The sequence below is a fragment of the Bos grunniens genome, chromosome 24 (genome assembly GCF_055505025.1).
Source record: "Bos grunniens cultivar Pamir isolate PY7600 chromosome 24, Bosgru_T2T1.0, whole genome shotgun sequence".
NCBI lineage: Eukaryota > Metazoa > Chordata > Mammalia > Artiodactyla > Bovidae > Bos > Bos grunniens.
The window spans coordinates 26,719,213-26,745,888 of NC_141188.1; the positions used below are offsets into that span (position 1 = coordinate 26,719,213).

At 38.8% G+C, this 26,676-nt stretch overlaps 1 protein-coding gene across 4 annotated transcripts in view; it reads right to left on the reverse strand.

Annotated features, from left to right (window-relative positions):
* Positions 1-3,667: 3,667 nt before the first annotated feature.
* RNF125 (ring finger protein 125) overlaps positions 3,668-26,676 on the reverse strand; it is a 117,514-nt gene continuing 94,505 nt past the window's right edge. For 2 of the 4 annotated variants that reach the window (XM_086372875.1, XM_086372873.1), the window contains exons 4-6: positions 23,911-24,001; positions 12,582-12,689; positions 3,668-7,951 (exon numbers count right to left, since the gene is read on the reverse strand). In XM_086372875.1, the coding sequence (XP_086229001.1) occupies positions 7,865-7,951; positions 12,582-12,689; positions 23,911-24,001 (286 nt within the window). In that variant the 3' untranslated portion in view covers positions 3,668-7,864. Of the gene's footprint in view, positions 7,952-9,560; positions 9,637-12,581; positions 12,690-23,910; positions 24,002-26,676 lie in introns of all 4 variants that reach the window. The other 2 variants (XM_086372876.1, XM_086372874.1) reach the window with 2 other exon arrangements.

A 26,676-nucleotide genomic window follows, 5' to 3' on the forward strand; every position in this document is an offset into this window, starting at 1 on the left:
TCCTGGAAAGGGCTTTTCAAAGAGAAGGAATAGGAAGTGCTGAGGTGCAGGAACCACTAATCCTGGTTTGCTTAATTAACTCCAAGACCAGCGTAGCTGAAATGTAGGGATTAAGGAAGTGAGTATAGATGAAATTGGAGAAATAGGCAGGGACCAGATCATGAGGGACTTTGGAAAGGGAATGGAAAGCCATTTAGATTTTATTCAAGTAACAGTGAGAAGCCCTTGGAGCATTTTTAGCTGTGGGTAGAGAGAGGGGCGTGATTAGATTTATGTTTTTGAAGATCTGTCTGTTCTTTGGATAATGGTCCAACCATGTAAGTGGAGAGAAGCTGATTATTTACTACAGGGATCCAGGAAAGATATAATAGTTTAGACTACAATTCTAATAATCATAGAGATGGTGAGAAATGGATAGATTTGAATACATTTTGATGACTTGCTGATGAATCCATCAGAATTTCAGACTTTCTAATTCTGTACATCTGGGGAGAGCCGAGAAAAGTGCTATTATACCGAGTAACCCAGGTGGTTCTGATGAATGTTTACCAGAAGTACACTGGGAAAATACAGTGTAAAGGACTGAGAATACACTTGGTGTTTCTTTCAATGAACAAGAAAAATGATTTTTTAAAAAATTAATTATTGTCATATGTTTGAGAAATGAACAGACTTTTCATTTGGTAAACTGATTCCAAATTTTGAGGAAAGTTAATGAAAAAAACTGCCATGGCAAAAATGAATATCACTTCATGTTTCTAAAAGACCAGTCTCATTTTGACTTGCCATCCCCTCTTTTTCAGATATTTTAAAAATCTTTGCCCTGTAGACCGCAGCTTCTCTTATCAACTTTTCTTGGCTAGTACCTCCGTGGTTGGCGTTATTATATACTAAAATCCAGTTCTTTTCTACTTGAAATCCCCCCTTTCCAATGTCTTGAAATTGTTGTTGTTGTTCAGTTGCTAAGGCCTGTCTGACTCTTTGCAACCCTGTGGACTGCAGCGCGCCAGCCTCTTGTGTCCTTCACTGTCTTCCAGAGTTTGCTCAGATTCATGTCTATTGAGTTGGTGGCGCTGTCTAACCATCTCATCCTCTGCTGCCCCCTTCTCCTTTTGCCTCCAATCTTGTCCAGCATCAGGGTCTTATCCAATGAGTTGACTCATCAGGTGGCCAAAGTATTGGAGCTTCAGCATCAGTCTCTCCAGTGAATTTTCAGGGTTGATTTCCTTTAGGATTGACTAGTTTGATCTCCTTGCTGTCCAAGGGGGTGGCCATGACTTGCTGGAGCAAATGAGATGAGTGGAAATGACCTGTGTAATACGCTGTCCCGTCCCTTGTGGGGAGGGGTGGCTGGGGAGGCACATGGTGATATACAAGTACCATGAGATCAAAGCAAGCTGAATTCTGAGGCTGGAGAACTGCCAAGATTCAGTTCTTGCCAAGGTTAAGAACTGCCAAGATTCAACTGCCAAGGTCAGTAGACTTTGGGTGAAGACTGAGACTGGGGGTTCTTTGTAATCAAAGCATGGAAGCATGACCTAATCTATCTTGACTAATTTCTATTTCAACTTCATTGTGCCTTTCTTTTTGACTGCACCATGCAGGATCTTAGTTCCCTAACCAGGGATCAAATCCATGTCCTCTGCAGTGGAAACAGAAGTCTTAACCACTGAACTGCCAGGGAAGTCCGCATTTTAAATGGCTGCTTTGGGACAATAATTTTCCCTCATCAAGACCCATGCATGGCCTTCTCTGAAGCCTGCAGAATTAAGATATCAGATGTTCTAAACATAAGGTAAAAACTTAATATTTCTTAGGTTTGGGATCTCAGACATAGGTGTGTCCCTCTGTCACAGTGAAAAGGAAAAAAGAGGAATGAGTTTTACTTTCTTTTCTTTCCCGAGAACAAAAAAGATAAGGAGAACAGTGAGCAGACTTGGTCACTCCTAGTTTTTACTTTAACTGTTCCTAATCTGTATAGTCTGTAACTAAATTTGCTTTGCTCAAAATTAACCTACTATGTAAATTACATCCTGCACCTATCACTCCCTAACTCTGCATGAGCTACATTCTGTGCCTATTATTAACTCTATGCTAATTACATCCTGTACCTGGTGCTTACCTTTACCACAGACCACCCTTTGTAGTTTTCTTTTTCCATTTCAGAAAAAAAGGCCATGGTACAATAAACCAGGACAAATGGACTCAATGACTGGGCTACCGGACTGCCAGGCCCAATTACCAGGCTACCTGACGCTAACTATGACTGTTCTGAAACAAAGCAAGAAGAATGCAAGATCTTTATTACTCTGAGCCCTAAGACTATGAGACCCAAGTTATATAAAGTCTCTCGGTTCCCCTAGCAGGGGATTGGATGGGGGAGTGGGGGAGGGCAAGTTCCTGAGGCACTAGCCTGCTGTTTTCCCCTCAGGCTGGCTGAGGATTGAAGCCATTCTATTTCCTCTAAACTCTGTTGCCATATTCTTTATTCAGCTTCAGTGTACAGACAAAGCCGATATTTTCACATTAACACCTCTATTTTACCTTATTTACTTCAATAACTATAACCTAAGTGATAAAGGTTAAGTCTTCCCAAACCATTCTGGGTTCCCAATATCTTTCAGGATGTCACTCAGAAGACAGAGGTCATGCCCTTAAGACCTGTGTTCTGGCCTGTGCCTCTTGTGAAGAATCCAAAAAACTTTCCTATGTTTTAGCATATTCTGAACTGGAGCTATGGCCACCCAAAGCTTAATGTGTATTTAGCAGGGAGGAGGATACACAACATTCATCTTCATCTGGCTTTTTAAATTTCAGTGGAGCCCCTTGGAAGCAGAACCAATAATAAATTCCCATGGTGCTTAGCATTACTTTGACTTAAACCAGGGTTTCTCAACCTCACTACTACTGACATTTTGGGCAGGGAAATTCTTGTTGTGAGGGATTGTCCTGTGTATCGTGGAACTCTGAGTAGCATCCGTGGTCTTGACCCACATCCTGGGCAATAGCACATCCCCATTATGACAACACCAAATGCCTTTAGACGTTGTCAAATGTTCTGAGAGGCACAATTGCCTCTGACCAGGAACTACTGGCCTAAACGAAGGTGTATTTCTGTGATAGATATTGTTGAATGATGACAATTTAAAAATATCAGGTTTAAAAGCATGAAAAGGGTATTAAATGTAAAACATTATCAAGATTCCTTTCAAGAACAGACACAGTAGAGGGCTTTCCTGGTGGCTCAGTGGTAAAGAATCTGCTTGCCCATGCAGGAGACATAGGTTCAATCCCTGATCAAGGAAGATCCCACAAACAGTGGAACAACAAAACTCGTGTGCAACTATTAAGCTTGTGCTCTAGAGCCCGTGCGCTAAAGGAAGCCACCACAATGAGAAGCAGCCTGTGCACTGCAACCAGACCCATGGACTGTAGCCCACCAGCCTCTTCTGTCCATGAGATTTTCCAGGCAAGAACACTGGAGTAGGTTGCCATTTCCTTCTCCAGAGAATCTTCCCAATCCAGGTCTCTTGCCCTGCAGGAGACTCTTTACCAACTGAGCTATCAGAGAAGCTCATAGAGTAGCTTGGCTCCCCATAACTAGAGAAAAGTCCTTGAAGCAAATGAAGACCCAGCATAACCAAAAAAAGAAAACATATACTGTAGATATTTTAATGAAAGCAATGGTCCTGCCATTCTTTATTTCTCACAATAATACATATTTACAGAAGAAAAAGAATTGTACGTTTTAAATTCTGATCATTATACAGATTTTTTGCAGTTGAATAAAAGGATGACTCTCTTAGTGACCTTTAAAAGTAACTTCAATGCTAATCGAAGGTACTAATTATATGTTAAACACGTTTAATAACCGTTGTTAAGCTCACTTGAAAACACAAGACATTTAGCACCCAGTAAAAGTAATAAAGCATTATCATTTGAGCTAAGACCTTTTAAGACATCTGACTTAGAAGTATCTTCATCATAGATGCACAGTCCAATTTCTCAACATACATTTTAGAAACTTGGGAGAAAAAAAACGTTAAAGGAAAATCTCCATAGCTTTTTTAAGAATCATATGTGAATCAGTTTTTCCCTCAAAAGGCCTTGAAACATTGGCATCTTGAGGTGCTATTAAAAAAAAAAAGAACAAGATTTTTGTTATTAATCAAAAGCTTCAAATACTGGTTTTCATTTTTTAAAACAATGTATTATAAATTTTTTTTAATAAAAGGTTAAAGGCACAGTGAAACAATGACTAAGAGTTGCACTTCACTATTTTAGAACTCGAAATAATGCAAAAGACAAAATAATTTCGGCGGCCAGCACCTCATTTGTCCTGTAGGGGGCAAACTTCGGAAGATAGTGAAGGACAGGGAAGCCTGGAGAGCTGCACTCCACCGGGTGTCAGAGTCAGACCTAACCCAGCGGCTGAACAAGGGGGTAAATTTATCGTAAGAGGAGCCAAGAGACAGGAGCAGAATTGCTGTACTGAGGTTTAACAGTGGCAGGTGACTTAAAGCTTTACTCACAATACAGTTTTTAAGTTTGGAAGTTTTTTCATGTTTTACAGATTTAAGGATACCTTTGTATTGCTCAGAATTAACCAAAATTTATTTTCTGGTTAGTAAGTACTAATACTCAGAAATATATTCTTTTATTTTTCAGGGACGAGATTTTTCAGTCTAATGATCATCTCTGGGAAGTTCCTCTCCTTTTGTCTTTGTTGCCCAATAGGTTTTGCTTTATTGGATGACCCGTCCAAACTGCAGGAAGAGAGGTCGTGAAACCTCAAATCTGTTGTCAGTTGTTAGCAGCTGTGAAAAGCAAGCTTGAAGCCAGTATCTAAAACAGGAGGAAGTGACTTCCCTGGCAGTGGCTAAGACTCTGTGCTCTCAATGCAGAGGGCCCAGGTTTGATCCTTGGTCAGGGAACTAGATCCCATATTCTGCTACTAAGAGTTCAAATGTTGCAACTAGAGAGTCTGTGTGCTGCCGCTAAGACCCAGTGCAGCCAAATAAGTTAAAAGAAAAGGAGCAACAGGGAGGAAACAGGCCTGTAGATTTCATCCAGGTTTATGCTTTTCTCATCATCCTGTTGTGGATGGCAGAACAGTAAACAAGGTTTTGAGGAAGTAATGGAAAATTTACCACAGAAAATTTAGGGGAACATGACTATGACTACATTTATACATAAGGAACAAAGAAGTTTATAAACAATTACAATAAAGAAACTAACTATAATAAAATAATGTTTTATCCTTAGGAGTTGAAATCACTAGTCTTTATAACTTCTTTGCTTGGATGGAAATATTCCATATCCAGACTTGTTAAAGAGCCAAATATGAAAAATGGAACCAGCAAAGGAGTGGTGGCAAGCACTAAGCATACAGTTACTTGAAGAACTAAAGACTAGGTGGAGGGTAGAAGGGAGAGAGTATTGTAAATTACACCAATATATTCTGAATTTTGTTTTTTTTTGGCTGTGCCATGTGGCTTATGGGATTTGAGTTTCCCAAACAGGAATTGAACAAGGGTTCCTGGCAGTGGAAGCACAGAATCCTAAGCACTGGACCACCAGGGAATTGCCTGAAAACGCTGATATCGTACAACTTTATTTATTTATTTTTTAGTACAACTTTAAAAACTAGGCGATTGGGGAGAACAAATGAAAAACATTTTTAATTGTTCCAGCTATCATAATGGTGGTGGTTTATTAGTGCTGTTATTCTGAGACTGCTGCATTTGTAAGGCGGTTGAAGAAAACAAATAATTGTGGGATATTCCTATGTCCTTGAAAATCTGGACTCCCAGTACAGAAAAATAAAAGACACAACTGTAATAGAAAGGATTAGGCAAAAACCTTGCAGTACTTAATTTGATTTGGAAATATCAAAATAACTCATGAAGTGTTCTATCTTAGAGAAAAAAGGTATTCTTAGCTCTCTCCTAGAAGCAATAACCAATCTAGCCACAACAAATCTGACAGTCCCAAATATGGTTTTGAAGCACGATTTCTCACTGAAAGGAACCAGGCTTCTTAAGAGAAATGGCTGATTCCAGATCTGGTGCAGAAAACATACAAGTTGAGCCTGGAATATCTTGTCACAGGAGACTACAAGGAAGTCATTAAAGACTGCTAGAGTAGTGTCGAAAGGACTCAGAGTCAACTTGATAAGGCTCCCCATGACCAAAAACAGGACAATTTGAGCTTTAATAGGGCAATAGTCAAAATGGATTAAAGTCCATCAAGTATGTTTGAATCCATGAGTTCACTACACTGAAAAAAGTGATGTACAGAAGATGATAGAAAACAAGTTTATAAGCCTGAAAATTGATAAATCAAGGAAAACATTCAAGTATTTTTCTTTTCCTCTATGAACTTGACCACTGGTTAACCAAACAGTAGACAGGGGGAACATCTCTTTATATATAAAAATGTTCCAACTAATAAATGAAAAAGAAACGACAGAAACTCTAACCCACAACAAATCAGTGGATCTAGGCATATCCATTTCAGCTGACATCAGAAAAAGAGCGAACCAGACATTCTCTGCCCTCTGTTGAAATAATACACCATGATCTATATAGTCTGGTCAAAGGTTGAACCTGAGTCTGGTCAAACCTCTGGATCCATGTATCATATCCAGATGACAGAAGAACATGCTGAATTGAGCCATGAGTATGCTATTAACAAAATACAGATAGTTGGGTATGTATAAGACCAGGTTCTTCAATAGATAAATTTTAAGGGAAAGAAAGAAGGGGGAACCCATAGATTAAAAAGAGACATTAAGAGATATAGCTAACAAAGCAATTTTAAGTGAGTAAGATTAAAAGCTAGTATTGAGATACAGACTTGGGGATAAACTAAGAAATACAAGGAAGTGAGTACTGTTAAAATCAATGTAGTGGTTACTTCTGTGGGGCTGGGGAAGAGAGTTGTTAACTTTGACAGGACACACAGAGGACATCCAAAGTGACTGGCAGAGTTCCAAAAGACTGTTTCTTTACAATAATGAAATAAGCTATACATCTTCTATTTGGTTTTCAGTATTTGTTTAATTTTTCTAAAAGATAAAATAAAACAAAACAAAAAAAAAATCAAAGCCCTTAGGATTTTCCACTAAAAATTATGGATGGGAATACTTCTACTGTAAATCTCAGCTGATGGTTCTTAAGAAGTTGCCTATATTATAGAAATTTTTCTAAATAATAAGCTACAAATATTTGAAAAATATAATATTAAATTCTAATATGTGCATAGTTATAAAAAGTCAAAGCACTAAGTATACATTCCTAACATGAAATTACAGTATTGTTACAGTATTATGTTATACATTTGGTTAAATGATCGTTGTTGACTTGCAAAATTTTCCTTTCCTACTCCCATACAAGGTTATTGGTGTGATTCTATTAGTTGTTAGAACATGAGCACTGGAACAGATCTCACATTTCCTTGAGTATCCACACTTTGTTTCACTCTCCATAGAACAAAGATTAGTTATCTTGTCCAATCATAAGAGTAGTTATTAGTATGTAACATTACACACAACGTCATCTGATTTGCAAATAAAGATCCTTCACCCACATACTCAGCCTTATATTCTCTTTCATGTATTAATGGCAGATGGAGAATTTTTTGCTGTTAAGTGTCTAAGAAACTCAAGAACGTAAAACAGACCTAAGTCATCAGTGAAAGCAGTTTTAAAATGCGATACAACAATAGACATGGACGAACATATACTGTGTTGTACATTTTTATGCCCATCAGACATTGACAGCTTTCCTACGATTTTTCAAGCAGCATCTTAAAAAAAAAATGGTGCAATTGTACAGTCTCCTTCTCTTTTCTTTTAATACAGTTATGCAGTATTCGAGTGATTCACGTATTCCAGAAGTGACCGGTCTAAGACCCTTTGGATAAGAGCTTCCTCAATTATATTGAAATCCTACAGTAAAGAAAAAAAATTAGAAACATACAGTCAGACATGACAGTTTTCAGCAACTCGAGGATGAATGTTAAGACAATGCCTCAAAAAAAAAAAAAAAAAAGACAATGCCTCACTTTGCCAAGTAAAGCCCTGAATTCAATCCCCAAGTTTCCATACACACACACAAAAAACTCATAGAACCCAGGACTTTTGCTTTGGGGCTTGTGCATTTTCTATTTCATTTTCACTATCAATTAACTAGCTATCATTATTAATAAAAGTCTTGATCTGGAATTTAAAGTTTTTTATCTGATCTAACTATAATAGTTTTTAGCCAGTTATTACAAATCCGCGTCAGAGTGCTATGCTCTACATAAACATGTAATATGGAGTGAAGTTAAGACACTCCCATAGGATTCACCATTCCCAGTAGTACTACTGAATATCTAGTTCTGAAAAAAAAAACGTTGGAAACAAAACACTCTTTCTCCTTGCTTCCTTATGGTCAAAACTGAATTCAAAACTTTAGGTCAGCACATTCTGTAAATAAAACAAAAACTAAGAGCCCTATCTTCTGCAACCCGTCTCCTCTTCACCAATAAACTAAGAAAATAAAATCTTTATTGGACGTTCACTCTAAAACATAAAAGCAAATAAATAAAACCCACAAGACAGTCATAAAACAGAGCAGAGCACAATATTTGGACTTAATGCCAGGTTGCTGTTCAGCAGGTAAGTCATGTCTGACTCTTTGCAACCCCATGGACGACAGCATGCCCGGCTTTCCTGTCCTTCACTATCTCCTGGAGTCTGCTCAAACTCATGTCCATTGAGTTGGTGATGCCATCCAACCATTTCATCCTCTGTCGCCCTTTCTCCTCCTGCCTTCCATCTTTCCCAGCATCAGGGTCTTTTTCAATGCCAGGTTGTTCTAAGTCAATTTATTAACCTTTGAGCATCAGATACTTCATAGCTAAGTAAGGATAATCATACAATATGCATTTCACAGAAGTTGCTACCAGGAACGAAATGAGACAACTTGCATAAAATGCCTAGCACAGTACTTGGTAGTTGAGGAAACAAAAAAATCAAAACAAAGAACACTGTTTTGACTTCACTTCCACATCTAAGAATGTGATTTTGAGGGGGTGGAGAGTATTCTCACCAAAGTGACCTCTTCCTGGCCAGCCCCAGGTCATAATGTGAATGATCTTGAAGAGAATGGACTGAACAATGAAGAGTCAGAACAGGTACGGAATCAACCTGGCTTTTAGAATATCTCATGGAGCTACGATAAATAGAGGAACCCCTACGCGTTATGAAAAATGACGACACGTGGCTCTCTTGAGGGCTTGTGTGACTTCGTGGCCAGAAAAGACATTATTTGAGAGATGGAGGAGAGATTATGAAGCCTCTGTGGTGTGGTCTGTTCATTCTTCAAGTGGTCCTAATATTTCCATTTACTCTCTCCCCATCTCTAGTTTGCCTAACATCCACGCCCAACCTGAGTAAATCTCTTGACATGCATCATCTCATTTAATCCCCACGAGAGCACTTGGAAACCGTATGTACTTTGCTTAGTCCTCACTTTAACAAATGAACAAACAGAGGCTCCAAAGTTAAATACCTTGCCCAAGGTCACAAGTTGTGACAGGACTGTTACTGAAACCCAGATTCCTTGTGTTGAATCTGGATTATCATCCGGGGCACACCAGAATGCATGGAGACAATTTCCAAATGATACCCTTCAACAATTATTCAATTCCATTTAAATTGCATAAAAAGAAAATAGTTAAAATCATGTGAAAATTATATATAAATTCAAATTTAACTCTTAACATTTCAGGTATTTAGATAGACGTAACAATAAAATGTACCATTTAAGAACATGGCTATGAATGTCCCCATGATAAGCAATCCCCTTTGCTGAAAGGGACTCATGGGACAATGGATCACTCTCACAGGAAAATGCATGGACCAAAGCAGAACAATAGCTATGCTAAATGCAAAAAAGCAAAATGGCTGTCTGGGGAGGCCTTACAAATAGCTGTGAAAAGAAGAGATGCAAAAAGCAAAGGAGAAAAGGAAAGACATAAGCATCTGAATTCAGTGTTCCAAAGAATAACAAGGAGAGATAAGAAAGCTTTCCTAAGTGATCAATGCAAAGAAATAGAGGAAAACAACAGAATGGGAAAGACTAGAGATCTCTTCAAGAAAATTGAGATACCAAGGGAACATTTCATGCAAAGATGGGCTCAATAAAGGACAGAAATGGTATGGACCTAACAGAAGCAGAAAATATTAAGAGGTGGCAAGAACACACAGAAGAACTGTACAAAAAAGATCTTCACAACCCAGATAATCATGATGGTGTGATCACTGACCTAGAGCCAAACATCTGGAATGTGAAGTCAAGTGGGCCTTAGAAAGCATCACTACGAACAAAGCTTGTGGAGGTGATGGAATTCCAGTGGAGCTTTTTCAAATCCTGAAAGATGATGCTGTGAAAGTGCTGCACTCAATATGCCAGCAAATTTGGAAAACTCAGCAGTGGCCACAGGACTGGAAAAGGTCAGTTTTCATTCCAATCCCAAAGAAAGGCAATGTCAAAGAATGCTCAAACTACTGCACAATTGCACTCATCTCACACGCTAGTAAAGTAATGCTCAAAATCCTCCAAGCCAGGCTTCAGCAATATGTGAACTGCGAACTTCCAGATGTTCAAGCTGGTTTTAGAAAAGGCAGAGGAACCAGAGATCAAATTGCCAACATCCACTGGATCATTGAAAAAGCAAGAGAGTTCCAGAAAAACATCTATTTCTGCTTTATTGACTATGCCAAAGCCTCTGACTGTGTGGATCACAATAAACTGTGGAAAATTCTGAAAGAGATGGGAATACCAGACCACCTGACCTGCCTCTTGAGAAACCTATATGCAGGTCAGGAAGCAACAGTTAGAACTGGACACGGAACAACAGACTGGTTCCAAATAGGAAAAGGAATACGTCAAGGCTGTATATTGCCACCCTGCTTATTTAACTTATATGCAGAGTATATCATGAGAAACGCTGGGCTGGAAGAAGCACAAGCTGGAATCAAGATTGCCGGAAGAAGTATCAATAACCTTAGATATGCAGATGACACCATCCTTATGGCAGAAAGTGAAGAGGAACTCAAAAGCCTCTTAATGAAAGTGAAAGAGGAGAGTGAAAAAGTTGGCTTAAAGCTCAACATTCAGAAAACAAAGATCATGGCATCTGGTCCCATCAGTTCATGGGAAATAGATGGGGTAACAGTGTCAGACTTTATTTGGGGGGGGGGCTCCAAAATCATTGCAGATGGTGACTGCAGCCATGAAATTAAAAGACGCTTACTCCTTGGAAGGAAAGTTATGACCAACCTAGATAGCATGTTCAAAAGCAGAGACAGTACTTTGCCAACAAAGGTTCGTCTAGTCAAGGCTATGGTTTTTCCTGTGGTCATGTATGGATGTGAGAGTTGGACTGTGAAGAAGGCTGAGCGCCGAAGAATTGATGCTTTTGAACTGTGGTGTTGGAGAAGACTGTTGAGAGTCCCTTGGACTGCAAGGAGATCCAACCAGTCCATTCTGAAGGAGATCAGCCCTGGGATTTCTTTGGAAGGAATGATGCTAAAGCTGAAACTCCAGTACTTTGGCCAGCTCATGCAAAGGGTTGACTCATTGGAAAAGACTGGGATGCTGGGAGGGATTGGGGGCAGGAGGAGAAGGGGACGACAGAGGATGAGATGGCTGGATGGCATCACCGACTCGATGGACGTGAGTCTCAGTGAACTCCGGGAGTTGGTGATGGACAGGGAGGCCTGGGGTGCTGCGATTCATGGGGTCGCAGAGTCGGACACGACTGTGTGAACTGAACTGAACCTTTAGCTTGTTTTATCATTTCTGATAATGGGAAATTGAGTCATAAGTATCAGAACTATTCATACTGTATTAAATTTTCTTTCATCTTAAGAAAAATTCTGACTATAATGAGAATGGCTATGAGTTGGCCATTATTGATAGGTAGCTGATCAGTACACAGAGGTTCATTATATAATTCTGTCTACTTCTGTATATATCTAAAATTTGTTCATAATCATTTAAGTTGAAAACATTAAATAAACATGAGTTTTGTATTTTATAAAATTTAAATTAAAAATAGAGCCCGTGTGTCTCACTACATTGATATTGTATCTGTTATTGGCCATTCAATGTATTATAAAATGAGTGCAAATTCTCTGAGCCATTTCATTACTGATATGATCTTCTCTCAGTTAATGTTTTTAACTTCATAAAAATTATAACTATTTAGTGGGAGGCATTAAAGTAGAAATTAACTGGAAAGTGAAATCTGGGTCTTTATACAATGGCTGATTATTTATATCAAAAAGAAAATGATTTTGTCTAAAGCAGGTAACTACTCTTAAAGTAGTTATATAAAATATACATATTTATAATATATATGTTTATAAAACACTGTTTTTATGTTTCCTCCTTAATACTAATACTTAACACTGCAGCTATATATGCATTTTTCCTCTATAATCTTATAGTAAGACTTCTTATATTAAGAAAGGTAAGCTTAATACAGCATAAAAATATAATGTAGAAGTAAGAAAATATACTTACTAAGAAATCATCATAAAACAAAGTGTGACTGACTTGCAAATGTCTTATTAAGCTGCCATTGAAGCTGCTTCGATTCTCATTAGGTACTAAACGGCAAAGCGGACAGAACTGGAAATAAACAATATCAAGAGTTCAAGAAAGAATTTTAAATAATCATTTAAAATGATTATTTAATGTCAGAGATAAAAAATTAAATAACCATTCAACAAAGTTAATTTTAATTTTATGAATCTATTGGCCATACCTTGGTTTTGTTTTAGAATTATATAAATATTAAAGCAATATAAACAAATAAAATTGCACTTCTTTCTTCATATACATTTCTTGTATATAAAGAGTATAACTATTTGTTTTATACTTACCACTTTATTATTTAAATAATATTACAGTCAGGAGGTGTGCCATAATTTAGTTACCTACCTCTTGCAATACTAAAGTTCTTAGGTATGTGGATATGTTGCTATTACAAATTACATTATCTACATTGCTATTGTTATTACAAATTATATTATCTATAATTATATATCAAATTACATTTTTGAGGGGATTATTTTATTAAGATAAATGACTATAAGTGGAGCTTAGAAGGCCAAAGTTATGAACATTCATGGTTCATAATATATACTATATATGATACATGCTTATAGTTTTATATTACCACCAGCAATATAGATTATAATACACCAGCATCAGATATTAGTATTTACACATATTTCCTAATTTAATAGCCATGAATGGCCATCTACAAAACCTTCTCATTTTGAAATATTTATAAAGCTCAAAAGAAACGGGAAAATAATGCAGAGAGGTACCGTGTCACCATCACCCAGCTTCCCCAAAATGTTACTTCTTACATAACTATGGCACATTGTCAAAACCAGGAAATTGGCAATTAACTAGACAACATCCGACTTAGATTTCACCAGTTTTTGCATGAATTCATTTTCTGGGGTGTGTATATATATTCTATGAAATTTTATCACACATATAGTCATATAACTACCAACACAATCAAGAAACAGAACTGCTCTCTCACTACAAAAAACTCCCTTGTACTGTCCCTTAACTTCTTCTCTCCTGAACCCTGGCAACCATGGATTTGTTCTCTAGATCGGTCTTTTTTTTTTTCTCTTTGCCTCACTGCCTGGCATGCAGGGGTCTTAGCTCTCTACCAGTATCCAGAGTGCACCCTTTGCAGTAAGCTGAGTCTTAACCACTGGACCCCTAGAAAAGTCCCACAAATGGATACTACTCTTATCACCTAAGCAGATACTTGCAATACAGCATAGCAAGTGCTATAATCAAGATCTGAACAGACAACTGTTCAAGACTGATAAGGGAATCATTACTTTTTTTTCTGAGAAGTCAGGAAAGGATTCAGCCAAGTTGCATGCAGCTGGTGACAGTCTTGAAGAACGAGTCAGCCATAGCAGAGGAGAAGCACCACAGGCAGGGAAAGCAAAGTGGAAAAAGGCAGGAAACCCTAAAAAGACCAGGCCTGCTTAGGCAACGGGAAAATGCTCAGTGAAGCTGGAGACAGGGCATGTTGTGGGCAGCCGCGGGAGGAGAGTTTGGAACAGTAAGTTGAAACCAGTACTAATCAACATACACTCTTCTGAGCAGCTCATGTGATTTCTGTTTGCCCCATATCGAGTCAGAGGAACAGAGATGACTAAGCCTTGGTCCCATGATTAAGGAGCTTTGAGCCCAGTGGACAGGAAATCTACAGAAAACCTGGAATTTCAAGCAAAGTAGTTTTTGTCTTCAGTCTGATGTTAAAAGAGAACTAGTGGAGGCGTCAGACTTCAGGTGTATAGACAATTTAGTTGTGTGACTGAAGAGACTTTCACCAGAAAGACACTACAAAACAATGGGTGACAGTCTATACTACTTCAAAAATTTCTTCTGTTTCTTGAATTGGGGAATTTGACACAAGGAAGGAGAGGGTAAGAATAGGAAAGGGAAAGAAATGGTAAAGTGAGAGACTGATGATCATGACCTAAGTACCTAAGTGTTCACCTACACTCTCCCTAAGGTTGTTCTTGTTTAGTTGCTCGCTTGTGTCTGACTCTTTGCAACCCCATGGACTGCAGCACTCCAGGCTTCCCTGTCCTTCACCATCACTTGGAGCTTGCTCAAACTCATGTCCATTGAGTTGGTGATACCATCCAACCATCTCATCTTCTGTCATCCCCTTCTCCTTCTGCCTTCAATCTTTCCCAGCATCAGAGTCTTTTCTAATGAGTCAGCTCTTCGCATCAGGTAATCCAAGTATTGGAGCTCCAGCTTCAGCATCAGTCCTTCCAATGAATATTCAGAACTGATTTTCTTTAGAATGGACTGGTTGGATCTCCTTGCAGTCCAAGGGACTCTAAAGAGTCTTCTCCAACACCACAGTTCAAAAGCATCCATCCTTCGTTGCTCAGCCTTCTTTATGGACCAACTCTCACATCCATACATGACTGCTGGAAAAACCATAGCTTTGACTGTACAGACCTTTGTTGGCAAAGCAATCTCTCTGCTTTTTAATATGCTATCTAGATTTGTCAGTTTGTCTTCCAAGGAGCAAACGTCTCTTAATTTGATGGCCGCAGTCACCATCTACAGTGATTTTGGAGCCCAAGAAAATAGAGTCTATCACTGTTTCCCCATCTATTTACCATGAAGTGATAGAACTGGATGCCATGATCTTCATTTTTCTGAATGTTGAGTTTTAAGCCAACGTTTTCACTCTCTTCTTTCACTTTCATCAAGAGGCTCTTTAGTTCCTCTTCGCTTTCTGCCATAAGGGTGGTCATATGCATATCTGAGATGATTGATATTTCTTCCGGCAATCTTGATTCCAGCTTGTGCTTCATCCAGTCTCAGATTTCTCATAATGTACTCTGCATATAAGTTAAATAACCAGGGTGACAATATACAGCCTTGACGTACTCCTTGCCCAATTTGGAACCAGTCTGTAGTTCCATGTCCAGTTCTAACTGTTGCTTCTTGACCTGCATACAGATTTCTCAGGAGGCAGGTAAGGTGGTCTGCTATTCCCACCTCTTGAAGAATTTTCCACAGTTTGTTGTGATCCATACAGTCAAAGGCTTTGGTGTAGTGAATAAAGCAGAAGTAGATGTTTTTCTGGAACTCTTTTGCTTTTCCGATGGTCCAGTGGATGTTGGCAATTTGATCTCTGGTTCCTCTGCCTTTTCTAAATCCAGCTTGAACATCTGGAAGTTCACGGTTCATGTACTGCCTTGGAGAATTTTGAGCATTACTTTGCTATCATATTAAGTGAATACAATTGTGTGGTAGTTTGAGCATTCTTTGACATTGCCTTTCTTTGGGATTGGAATGAAAACTGTGGCCACTGCTGAGTTTTCCAAATTTGCTGGCATACTGATTGCAGCACTTCCACAGCATGATCTTTTGGGATTTGAAATAGCTCAGCTGAATACAATCACCTCCACTAGCTTTGTTTGTAGTGATGCTTCCTAAGGCCCACTTGACTTCGCATTCCAGGATGTCTGGCTCTAGGTGAGTGATTACACCATCGTGGTTATCTGGGTCATGAAGATCTTTGTATAGTTCTTCTGTGTATTCTTGCCACCTCTTCTTAATATCTTCTGCTTCTAGTAGGTCCATACCATTTCTGTCCTTTACTGCGCCCATCTTTGCATGAAATATTCCCTGGGTATCTCTAATTTTCTTGAAGAGATCTCTAGTCTTTCCAATCTATTGTTTTCCTCTATTTCTTTGCATTGATTGCTGAGGAAGGCTTTCTTATCTCTCCTTGCTATTCTTCGGAACTCTGCATTCATATGGGTATATCTTTCCTTTTCTCTCTTGCCTTTCACTTCTCTTCTTTTCTCTTGTAAGGCCTCCTTACAAGAGAGGAGGCTACTTGTAAGGCCTCGTCAGACAACCATTGCCAATTTCCTAACGTCAGGTCATCCTTTACTATCTCTCTTTACTCAGATATGCTCCCAGACCATACCACTATTAATAACCAACAATTTTACAGCATACATCAAAAGATACTGGCCTCAAAAAAACAGATTCATAGAGAAAAACTTACTGGTTACTAGTGGGGAGAAGGAAGTGGGGAGGAGCAACATAGAGGTAGGGGATTAAGAGATACAAACTATTATGTATCAAATAAGCTACAAGGATATATTGTATAACACAGGGAATATAGCTAATATTTTATAATAACTATAAATGGGTATAACCTTTACAAGTTGTGAATCACTATATTGTATACCTATAATTGTAACTTATATAACATTGTACACCAACTATACTTGAATTAAAAAAAAAAACAGATGTTGGCCTCATCTCAGTATGGACTTGATCTGATGGTGAACGCAATGGGTAAATAACAGCCACCATATTAGAAGCTACCACCAACTTCAGTCCTTTGGAACATCTGTTACAATGGATATCCAGCTCTGTCTGTGGTTCAGATTAATCCCCACAGCAGCTCAGTCAATTGAAGAACACTTTTTATATAATGGTAAATACCATTTGGGGAAGAAGTTAAAGATAACTGAATCCAACACCAAAAGAAAAGAGTCATGCAATGAAAATAATTATGGGCAAATCTTCAACCAAAATTAAGGTACAAGATTGAACACCTAATAATAGGAGTTTGGAAGCAAATCTAATGAAGATTTTCTTCCTTCCAAAACATTTATGCATGTACGTTCCCACTGCTCCATCAAGCTACAGATATTCTGAATGCCCACAGTAGTAAATTGCTGTGGGGATTAGGGCTCAGCTTTTGTCAATGTAGTTTTTAATTTCAAACCAAATGAAGTCCTGTCCCTTCTCACAAGGAATGAATCTCAGGATCAAGGCAGAAAATAAAACTACCTTTGAACCTGGGCAGATGGAACTATGATTTTTACAATATCCTGTTTTTCATATCTCTATATCCTACTATAGCCAGGTTCTCCACCAAGAGCTGGACATGCAATGTTGAACAAAGAAATTATTAATAAATTCTATGGCTTCATGAAGCTATTAATTTGGAGGGAGAGACAGACACAAAATAAACGCACAACATACAACTGTGATAAATGAGAAAAAAAGCAAGAGCTGAAAATAATTTTGGTGTCAGAGAACTGAGATTTAAGGTGAGTTCTGAAGGATAAATAAGAACCAACCACTGAAAGAAAACACTGGACAAAGAGGATAGCCAGAAAGTGGGGTTCTTGCTGAAATATCTTCCCTTAATATGATAAAATACTAAATTTCTCTCGAGTGGTCTCATAATTCAATCTGAAGCATGCTGTATCATTTGCCTCTTTTAAGTCTAATATTCCATAGATATACTTTCAAAAAAATGCAGCAGAATATAGTTAATTACTGTATCATGAAAAGGACTTGTTGAAACTTCTTGATGTTCTTAACCTACTACCCTAGTTTGCTTGAGCAACTCAGAAACAAAGGATTAGTTGCTTGTGGTTTGATTTTTGAATTATCTAATTCTATCTGGAAGGCAGAATCCTTTGCCCAAATCTCTAACTATCTTGAGACTACTTATATCTGCTAAGTCAGATGACATCACTGACCTTATCTGCAGGCAAACCTAGCAATTCAGTCCTTTAAAGCAGTAATTCCTCCTTAAATGCTACATTCCATGCCAATCCAGAGGCAGTCTTGGACTCAACCCTCCTTGTCCAAGGACTTCCTTGGGGTATTTTCACATATGTGTCCCCATTAGTGCTGCCTCAGTGCTGCCACAGGATCTGCCTCCAGCCTTTTCATAACCACAGGTTTAATCTGACTTCTAGTGGCAAAGTGAAAGTCACTCAGTTGTGTCCGACTCTTTGTGACCCCATGTACCATAACCCACAATGCTCCTCCAAGCAAGAATACCTGAGTTGGTTGCCATTCCATTCTCCAGGGGATTTTGCCGATCCAGCAATAGAACCTTCATGTCCCAACTGCAAGCAGATTCTTTACTGTCTGAGCCACTGGGGATTGGGGCTTATCTTAACCTTGTACACTCAAGCATGAAACACTAACAGAGGAAACCTGAAGATCTTCTGTTCCAGTAACCACTTTTACACAGCCCTAGTGTTTTACAGAACCATGACTTTTCTGAACAATCTGCTCCTGCCTTAAGCCAAGGCAGCATCCTTCCCAGCTTGGGTTCCCCAACTGTGAGAGTATGCAGCTTCCTCTAGGAAATCTGCTCTAGCCTTGATTTGATATGGCTGCAAACATCACCCAGTACCCAAGCATCACCACCTGATTCTTTTACTACCCTGCAGTGCGAGATACCTGGGTTCAGTCCCTGGGTTGGGAAGATCCCCTGGAGAAGGGAATGGCTACTCACTCCAGTATTCTGGCCTGGAGAATTTCATGGACTGTATAGTCCATGGGGACACAAAGAGTTAGACATGATTGAGCAACTTTCACTTAGGCTTTTTAACTACTAAATTCCACAGGCAATCTGATCCCATGATTCCTGATTATTTCTGTCCTTACGGCAGTTTTCTTCAGTGACTTCTATGACCTCTAAATAATAGAAGACCCAGCTTCCACGGGCCACCTTCAATCTGATGGCCAAACTGAGCAGCACATGGACGGGATTTCTGCTGGAGTAGGTATACAGTACCAATGGATAGACAAGTAAGGTGCCTGCCCCGAATGGATGCTATAGTGCTGCCCACGGTCAAGAATGCCTAGCGTTCCTCCAGTCAGACCAGCACCTGGGCACTACTAGTCATGGCTCAGGCTGCGTTGATGATATCTCCTTCATAGGGTTGCTGGGAGAAGTTAAAGAGGCACTCAGTCAGTTCTGTTCAGTTGCTCAGTCATGTCTGACTCTTTGTGACCCCAAGGACTGCAGAATGCCAGGCTTCCTTGTCCTTCACCAACTCCCAGAGCGTATTCATGTCCATCGAGTCGGTGATGCCATCCAACCATCTCATCTGCTGTCGTCCCCTTCTCCTCCTGCCTTCAATCCTTCCCAGCATCAGGGTCTTACCAAAGAGACAGTTCTTCACATCAGATAGCCAAAGTATTGAAGCTTCAGCTTCAACATCAGTCCTTCCAATGAATATTCAGAACTGATTTCCTTTAGAATGGACTGGTTGGATCTCCTTGCAGGCCAAGGGACTCTCAAGAGTCTTCTCCAACACCACAGTTCAAAAGCATCAATTGTTTGGTCTCAGCTTTCTTTATAGTCCAACTCTCACATCCATACATGACTACCGGAAAAACCATAGTCTTGACTAGACGGACCTTTGTTGGCAAAGTAATGTCTCTGCTTTTTAATATACTGTCTAGGTTGGTCACAGCTTTTCTTCCAAGGAGCAAGTGTCTTTTAATTTCATGGCTTCAGTCAACATCTGCAGTGATTTTGGAGCCCCCTAAAATAAAGACTACCACTGTTTCCATTGTCTCCCCATCCATTTGCCATGAAGTGATGGGACCGGATGCCATGATCTTCATTTTCTGAATGTTGAGTTTTAAGCCAACTTTTTCACTCACCTCTTTCACTTTCTTTAGTTCCTCTTCGCCTTCTGCCATAAGGGTGGTGTCATCTGAGTATCTGAGGTTATTGATATTTCTCCCAGCAATCATGATTCCAGCTTGTGCTTCTTCCAGCTCGGCATTTCACATAATATACTCTGCATATAAGTTAAATAACCAGGGTGACAATATACAGCCTTGACGTACTCCTTGCCCAATTTGGAACCAGTCTGTAGTTCCATGTCCAGTTCTAACTGTTGCTTCTTGACCTGCATACAGATTTCTCAGGAGGCAGGTAAGGTGGTCTGCTATTCCCACCTCTTGAAGAATTTTCCACAGTTTGTTGTGATCCATACAGTCAAAGGCTTTGGTGTAGTGAATAAAGCAGAAGTAGATGTTTTTCTGGAACTCTCTTGCTTTTCTTGATGATCCAGTGGATGTTGGCAATTTGACCTCTGGCTCCTCTGCCTTTTCTAAAGCCAGCTTGAACATTTGGAAGTTCACGGTTCATGTACTGCCTTGGAGAATTTTGAGCATTACTTTGCTAGTGTGTGAGATGAGTACAGTTGTGTGGTAGTTTGAGCGTTCTTTGGCATTGCCTTTTTTTGGGATTGGAATGAAAACTGACCTTTTCCGGTCCTGTGGCCACTGCTGAGTTTTCCAAATTTGCTGGCACACTGAGTGCAGCACTTTCATAGTATCATGTTTTAAGATTTGAAATAGCTTAACTGGAATTCCATCACCTCCACAAGCTTTGTTCATAGTGATGCTTCCTAAGAACCACTTGACTTCACATTCCAGGATGTCTGGCTCCAGGTGAGTGATCATACCATCATGGTTATCTGGGTCATGAACATCTTTTTTTGTATAGTTCTTCTGTGTATTCTTGCCACCTCTTCTTAATATCTTCTGCTTCTGGTAGGTTCATACCTTTTCTGTCCTTTATCGTGCTCATCTTTGAATGCAATATTCCCTTGGTATGTCCAATTTTCTTGAAGAGTCTTTCCCATTCTATTGTTTTCCTCTATTTCTCTGCATTGATCACTGAGGAAGGTTTTCTTATCTCTCCTTGGTGTTCTTTGGAACTCTGCATTCATATGGGTATATCTTTCCTTTTCACCCTTGCCTTTCACTTCTCTTCTTTTCTCAGCTTTCTGTAAGGCCTCCTGAGACAACCATTTTGCCTTTTTGCATTTTTTTTTCCTTGGGGATGGTCTTGATCACTGCCTTCTGTACAATGTCACGAACTTCCATCCACAGTTCTTCAGGTGCTGTGTTTTCAGATCTAATCCTGTGAATCTACTGTCACTTGCACTGTATAATCATAAGGGATTTGATTTAGGTCATACTTGAAGGGTCTAGTGGTTTTCCCTACTTTCTTCAATTTCAGTCTGAATTTTACAATAAGGAGTTCATGATCTGAGCCACAGTCAGCTCCTGGTCTTGTTTTTTTTTTTTTTGACTGTACAGAGCTTCTCCATCTTCGGCTGCAAAGAAGACAATCAATCTGATTCTGGTATTGACCATCTGGTGATGTCCATGTGTAGAGTCTTCTCTTGTGTTGATGGAGAGTGTGTTTGCTATGACCAGTGCATTCTCTTAGCAAAACCCTGTTAGCCTTTTCCCTGCTTCATTTTGTGCTCCAAGGCCAAATTTGCCTGTTACTCCAGGTATCTCTTGACTTCCTACTTTTGCATTCCAGTCCCCTATAATGAAAAGGACATCTTTTTTGGGTGTTAGTTCATAGAACCGTTCAACTTCAGCTTCTTCAGCATTACTAGTTGGGGCATAGACTTGGACTACTGTGATATTGAATGGTTTGCCTTGGAAACAAACAGATCATTTTGTTGTTTTTGAGCTTGCATACAATTACTGCATTTTGGACTCTTTTGTTCACTATGAGGGCTATTTTTTCTAAGAGATTCTTGCCCACAGTAGTAGATATAATGATCATCTGAGTTAAATTTCACTGAGTTCAAGAGGCACCCAGAATTCAGTATATCGGGAATTCCCCTGCAGTCCAGTGGTTATGACTTGGCACTTTCACTGCAGGGGCCCGGGTTTGTTCCCTGGTTGGAGAACTAAGATCCCTAAGCTGTGCACGTGACCAAAACAAACCAAAAGACAAACCAAGAAAACGCAGTATGTGGTAGTCATTATTATGCCATCTTAATGTTTTCTTTCTTCTTTTTTAAATATTTACTTATTTATTTGGCTGTACCAGCTCTTAGTTGTGGCATGTGGGACCTAGTTCCCTGACTAGGGATTGAATGCAGGCCCCCTACATTGGGAGCTCAGAGTCTTAGCCACTGGACCACCAGGGAAGTCCCCCAGTGCTTTCTTCAAGCTTCGTCTAGGAAGGTACCCCAGGGACCAATCGTAAAACACCTCCTTAGCTCAGTTCATCCAAGGGCAACTTAAACAGGAAAAGCCCATGACAATCTCCCCTGTTCCCCCAACACATATCAAGCTCCTAGCTAGCCATTCCAAGAATCAAACCTCTGGACTATTAGGGTGAATAAAAAAAGACCTTTGACTGTGCTATGGGGCTTTTCTCTTGAACTTGCTAGTATAGGACCGGTGTTTATGCCCCAGAGCTAGACACTGGGCTTCAAACTGTAGCTCTGCTTACTTACCAGCTGTAAGACTTACCTTGTAAGACTTAACCTCTCTGAGTCTGAGTTTACCGTTGGTAAAATGGAAATAATAATCATCTCTATCTCATAGTATTGTTGTAAGTGCTATGTATCAATCATCTAATAAACTTACATTTAACCTCATCCACCTTCCAAAAGGATTTTATGAAAAAAAAAAAAAAACCTTTAAAACTCAAATTAAAAAAAACCCAAACTTTTACATATATGAAACACACACACACACACACATATACATATTTTAGTTCTGTTTAGAACCAAAATAAAATCCAAAATAATCTTCAAGGTATCATTTTACATCTGTTAATTTAAAAATAAATGTAACCCAATTTTGGCCAGGTTAAGGTGAAAGCAGTTTACTCATCAATTGCTGACACAAATATAAACTGACTCTAACTTTTTAGAATACGTTTTGAGTGTTAATTAAAGCTTGCACTCTTGGGCCCAAAAATATCAATCTATGGAATTTCCTCTTAAGAAAAAAATGACATAGAAAGAGAAGTTTAAACGTACAAGAATGTGAATGCAAATCCTAAAAACTGGCAGCAATTCAAATGTTAAAAACTAGTAAAATGGCCAAGTAAATGATGATGATCCATCACTACCCTGCCTTACCTCTCAACTATACAAAAATGAAAATTATAAGAGCCACATTGCAAAGCAGAACTAAAGTGCCAGGTTGAAAAGAAAAAAGGCAGCATTCACAATAGATCAAGGAAATGATAAGCAATATGCATTTTAATCTGTGAGCCTATTGATGAATATTCAGACTCTGAAATAAAATAATGAACTGATTAATAAAGGTGAATGACTTTCTACTTTTCATGTCTAGTGTATTATTGCCTTGATAACCATATTTGCATTATTAAAAAATGTTTCTCACTTAGGATGTGAGCACAGTTAGCATAGTAACATTAAATCTTAACTATGCATTTTAGATCTGCTTAGTTGATTATGCCCATGATTATCTGTAAGAGACAATGTTGTCTAATTTCATAAACGAAAGAGTAATTGCACACTGGTAATTCTTGTCAGTTTCAACTAGACACTTTCACATGGTGTTCATAGTCATAGAATCACTGTAACCTTGACACAAATTATCCTTTATGATATATCCATAAATAGAAGCCCATAAATGGATTTTCTAATGTGTATCAAATTTAGATACTGCAGAAATATATAGTAACATAATTTCTCACCACAGGTCTCCTTTCTGATCTGTGATGATTAATGCAATGATCCAGCAAACCATCTTCATCCAATTCCTTCTGACAAAAAGGACATACACACCTGGAAATTGCACAGAACACAGATATTCCTGAAATTACTGATAATTAGACAGCAGTCACTTAGCTAGAGATAAAAAACAGAATGTAGGTGGATCTAGTTTCTAGTGCTCATTCTTTCGATTTCATATTCATTTTCCTATCCTGATAATAATCTTGGTGCCTAAATTTTTTCTCATGAGCAATGCAAATGTGTAACCTCACAGGGGCAGGACAGAGACACAGTTATAGTGTGCCTGAAGCACTTTATTTTCTTTGGAAGAAAAGTATACTCTTAGCACTCCATTAACGAGACACAGAGGATCATACCACCCAGCTGTATCTATGTCACTTTTTCTGTCTCTTTTACTTCTTTTTCTAATTCAGGTAACATCTGAATTGGGTGTTACTTGTTCTCCAACCAGAATATCTGACGACACTGGCAAATATAACCACAGATGTCAACTCACAGTTTTAGCATCCAGTGAAGAATGAAAAACAACTCACACTACCTTGTTACATCTTTCTGTGCACCTAGGAGTACCTGTCCTACGCATCTGTGTTGTCCAGTGGAGCAGCTATTAGGTATGTGTCTACCGGGCACTTGAAACACAGTCAGTCCAAACTGAGATATGCTAGAAGTTTAAAATACACTCTGAAGTTTACAGGCTTTATATATAAAACGTCTCAATAATTTATATATTGATTACATGTTCAAAGGAGAAAAATTTTTAACCAGTTGAATAACATACATGAAAAATTAATTTCATTTGTTTTTACTTTTTGAATATTGCTTCTAGAGAATTTTAAATTACATGTGTTCTGTATTATATTTCCACTGCATAGTGCTGCCTTAAATTCTTAGGGACTATACGGAGGCTTGGAATTTTTCACTCATTTTCCATTATAGATATAACTTCTTGTTCCCCAAGACATGTATTCTGGATAGTTTCCTTGCATAAGAACTTAAAAAATTTGAATCATGTTATAAGTTCTATAAAGCAAAGATTTCTATATTAAATGCAAAGATTAATATATCTTGTAAGACTGATTAATCAACAACCCTTCTCATTTTGGTTATTTTAACTCTTTGTTATTGAATTCTAACTAGCAGGATAAATTAGTATGCATATGCTTTAAAATTTTCATATCAACTTTCCAATCAAACCACATGGTTCTTCAACTCGTTTGTTAGCCTTCCTTCCTACTGGTCCCTGGGGCCAGTCTAACAGAATCCAAACTCTTCTCACAATTTATAGGAGTATGGAATAAATATAATCCTATAATAAAAGGTGCATTTGCAAAGTAATCTCTAGAAAAACATCTAGACTTCTGGACTAGGAAATTTAAGATATATTTGAGTAGTATTTCTTTTTAAAAAAATTTTTGGCTGCATCGCACAGCTTATAGGATTTTAGCTCCCCAGCCAGGGATCAAACCTGAGCCCTTGGCAGTGAAAGTGTAGAGTCCTAACCACTAGAGTGCTCGGGCATTCCCCTTTTTTATCTTTAAAAAAAATGTTTTTTATTGAAGTAGAGTTGATTTACACTGTCATGTTAGTTTCAGGCATATAGCACAATAATTCAGTTGTATATACATGTATATACATTCTTTTTCAGATTCTTTTCCTTGATAGATTATTACAAAATATTAAGCATTTTGTTCTGTGCTCAAGTGAAGAGGAACTAAAAAGCCTCTTGATGAAAGTGAAAGAGGAGAGTGAAAAAGTTGGCTTAAAGCTCAACATTCAGAAAACGAAGATCATGGCATCCGGTCCCATCGCTTCATGGGAAATAGATGGGGAAACAGTGGAAACAGTGTCAGACTATTTTTTTGGGCTCCAAAATCACTGCAGATGGTGACTGCAGCCATGAAATTAAAAGACGCTTACTCCTTGGAAGGAAAGTTATGACCAACCTAGATAGCATATTAAAAAGCAGAGGTCCATCTAGTCAAGGCTATGGTTTTTCCAGTGGTCATGTATGGATGTGAGAGTTGGACTGTGAAGAAAGCTGAGTGCTGAAGAACTGATGCTTTTGAACTGTTGTGTTGGAGAAGACTCTTGAGAGTCCCTTGGACTGCAAGGAGATCCAACCAGTCCACCCTGAAGGAGATCAGTCCTGGGTGTTCATTGAAAGGACTGATGCTAAAGCTGAAACTCCAGTACTTTGGCCAGCTCATGCAAAGGGTTGACTCATTGGAAAAGACCCTGATGCTTGGAGGGATTGGGGGCAGAAGGGGATGACAGAGGATGAGATGGCTGGATGGCATCACTGTCTCGATGGACATGAGTTTGAGTGAACTCTGGGAATTGGTGATGGACAGGGAGGCCTGGCGTGTTGCAATTCATGGGGTTGCAAAGAGTTGGACATGACTGAGCGACTGAACTGAAATGATACATATAATTTCTTAAAATAAGCATAATTAACATTATCTTCAGGAGAGGAAAAGAAATTATACTGAATACCTCTACTAGATAGCTGAATTCATAGGAAGACTTAATGGTTTCAAAGCCATTATCTCTTCAGTAGTACACAAAGCATTTCTCTATTTCTTCGGCAGAGGCAAACGTCAAACTTTGTAATTCCTCTGCCATTCAGAATAGTTGTTGTTCAGTTGCTAAGTTATGTCCAACTCTTTGCAACCCTCTGAACTGCAGCACGCCAGGCTCCCCCATCCTCCACTATCTCCTGGAGTTTT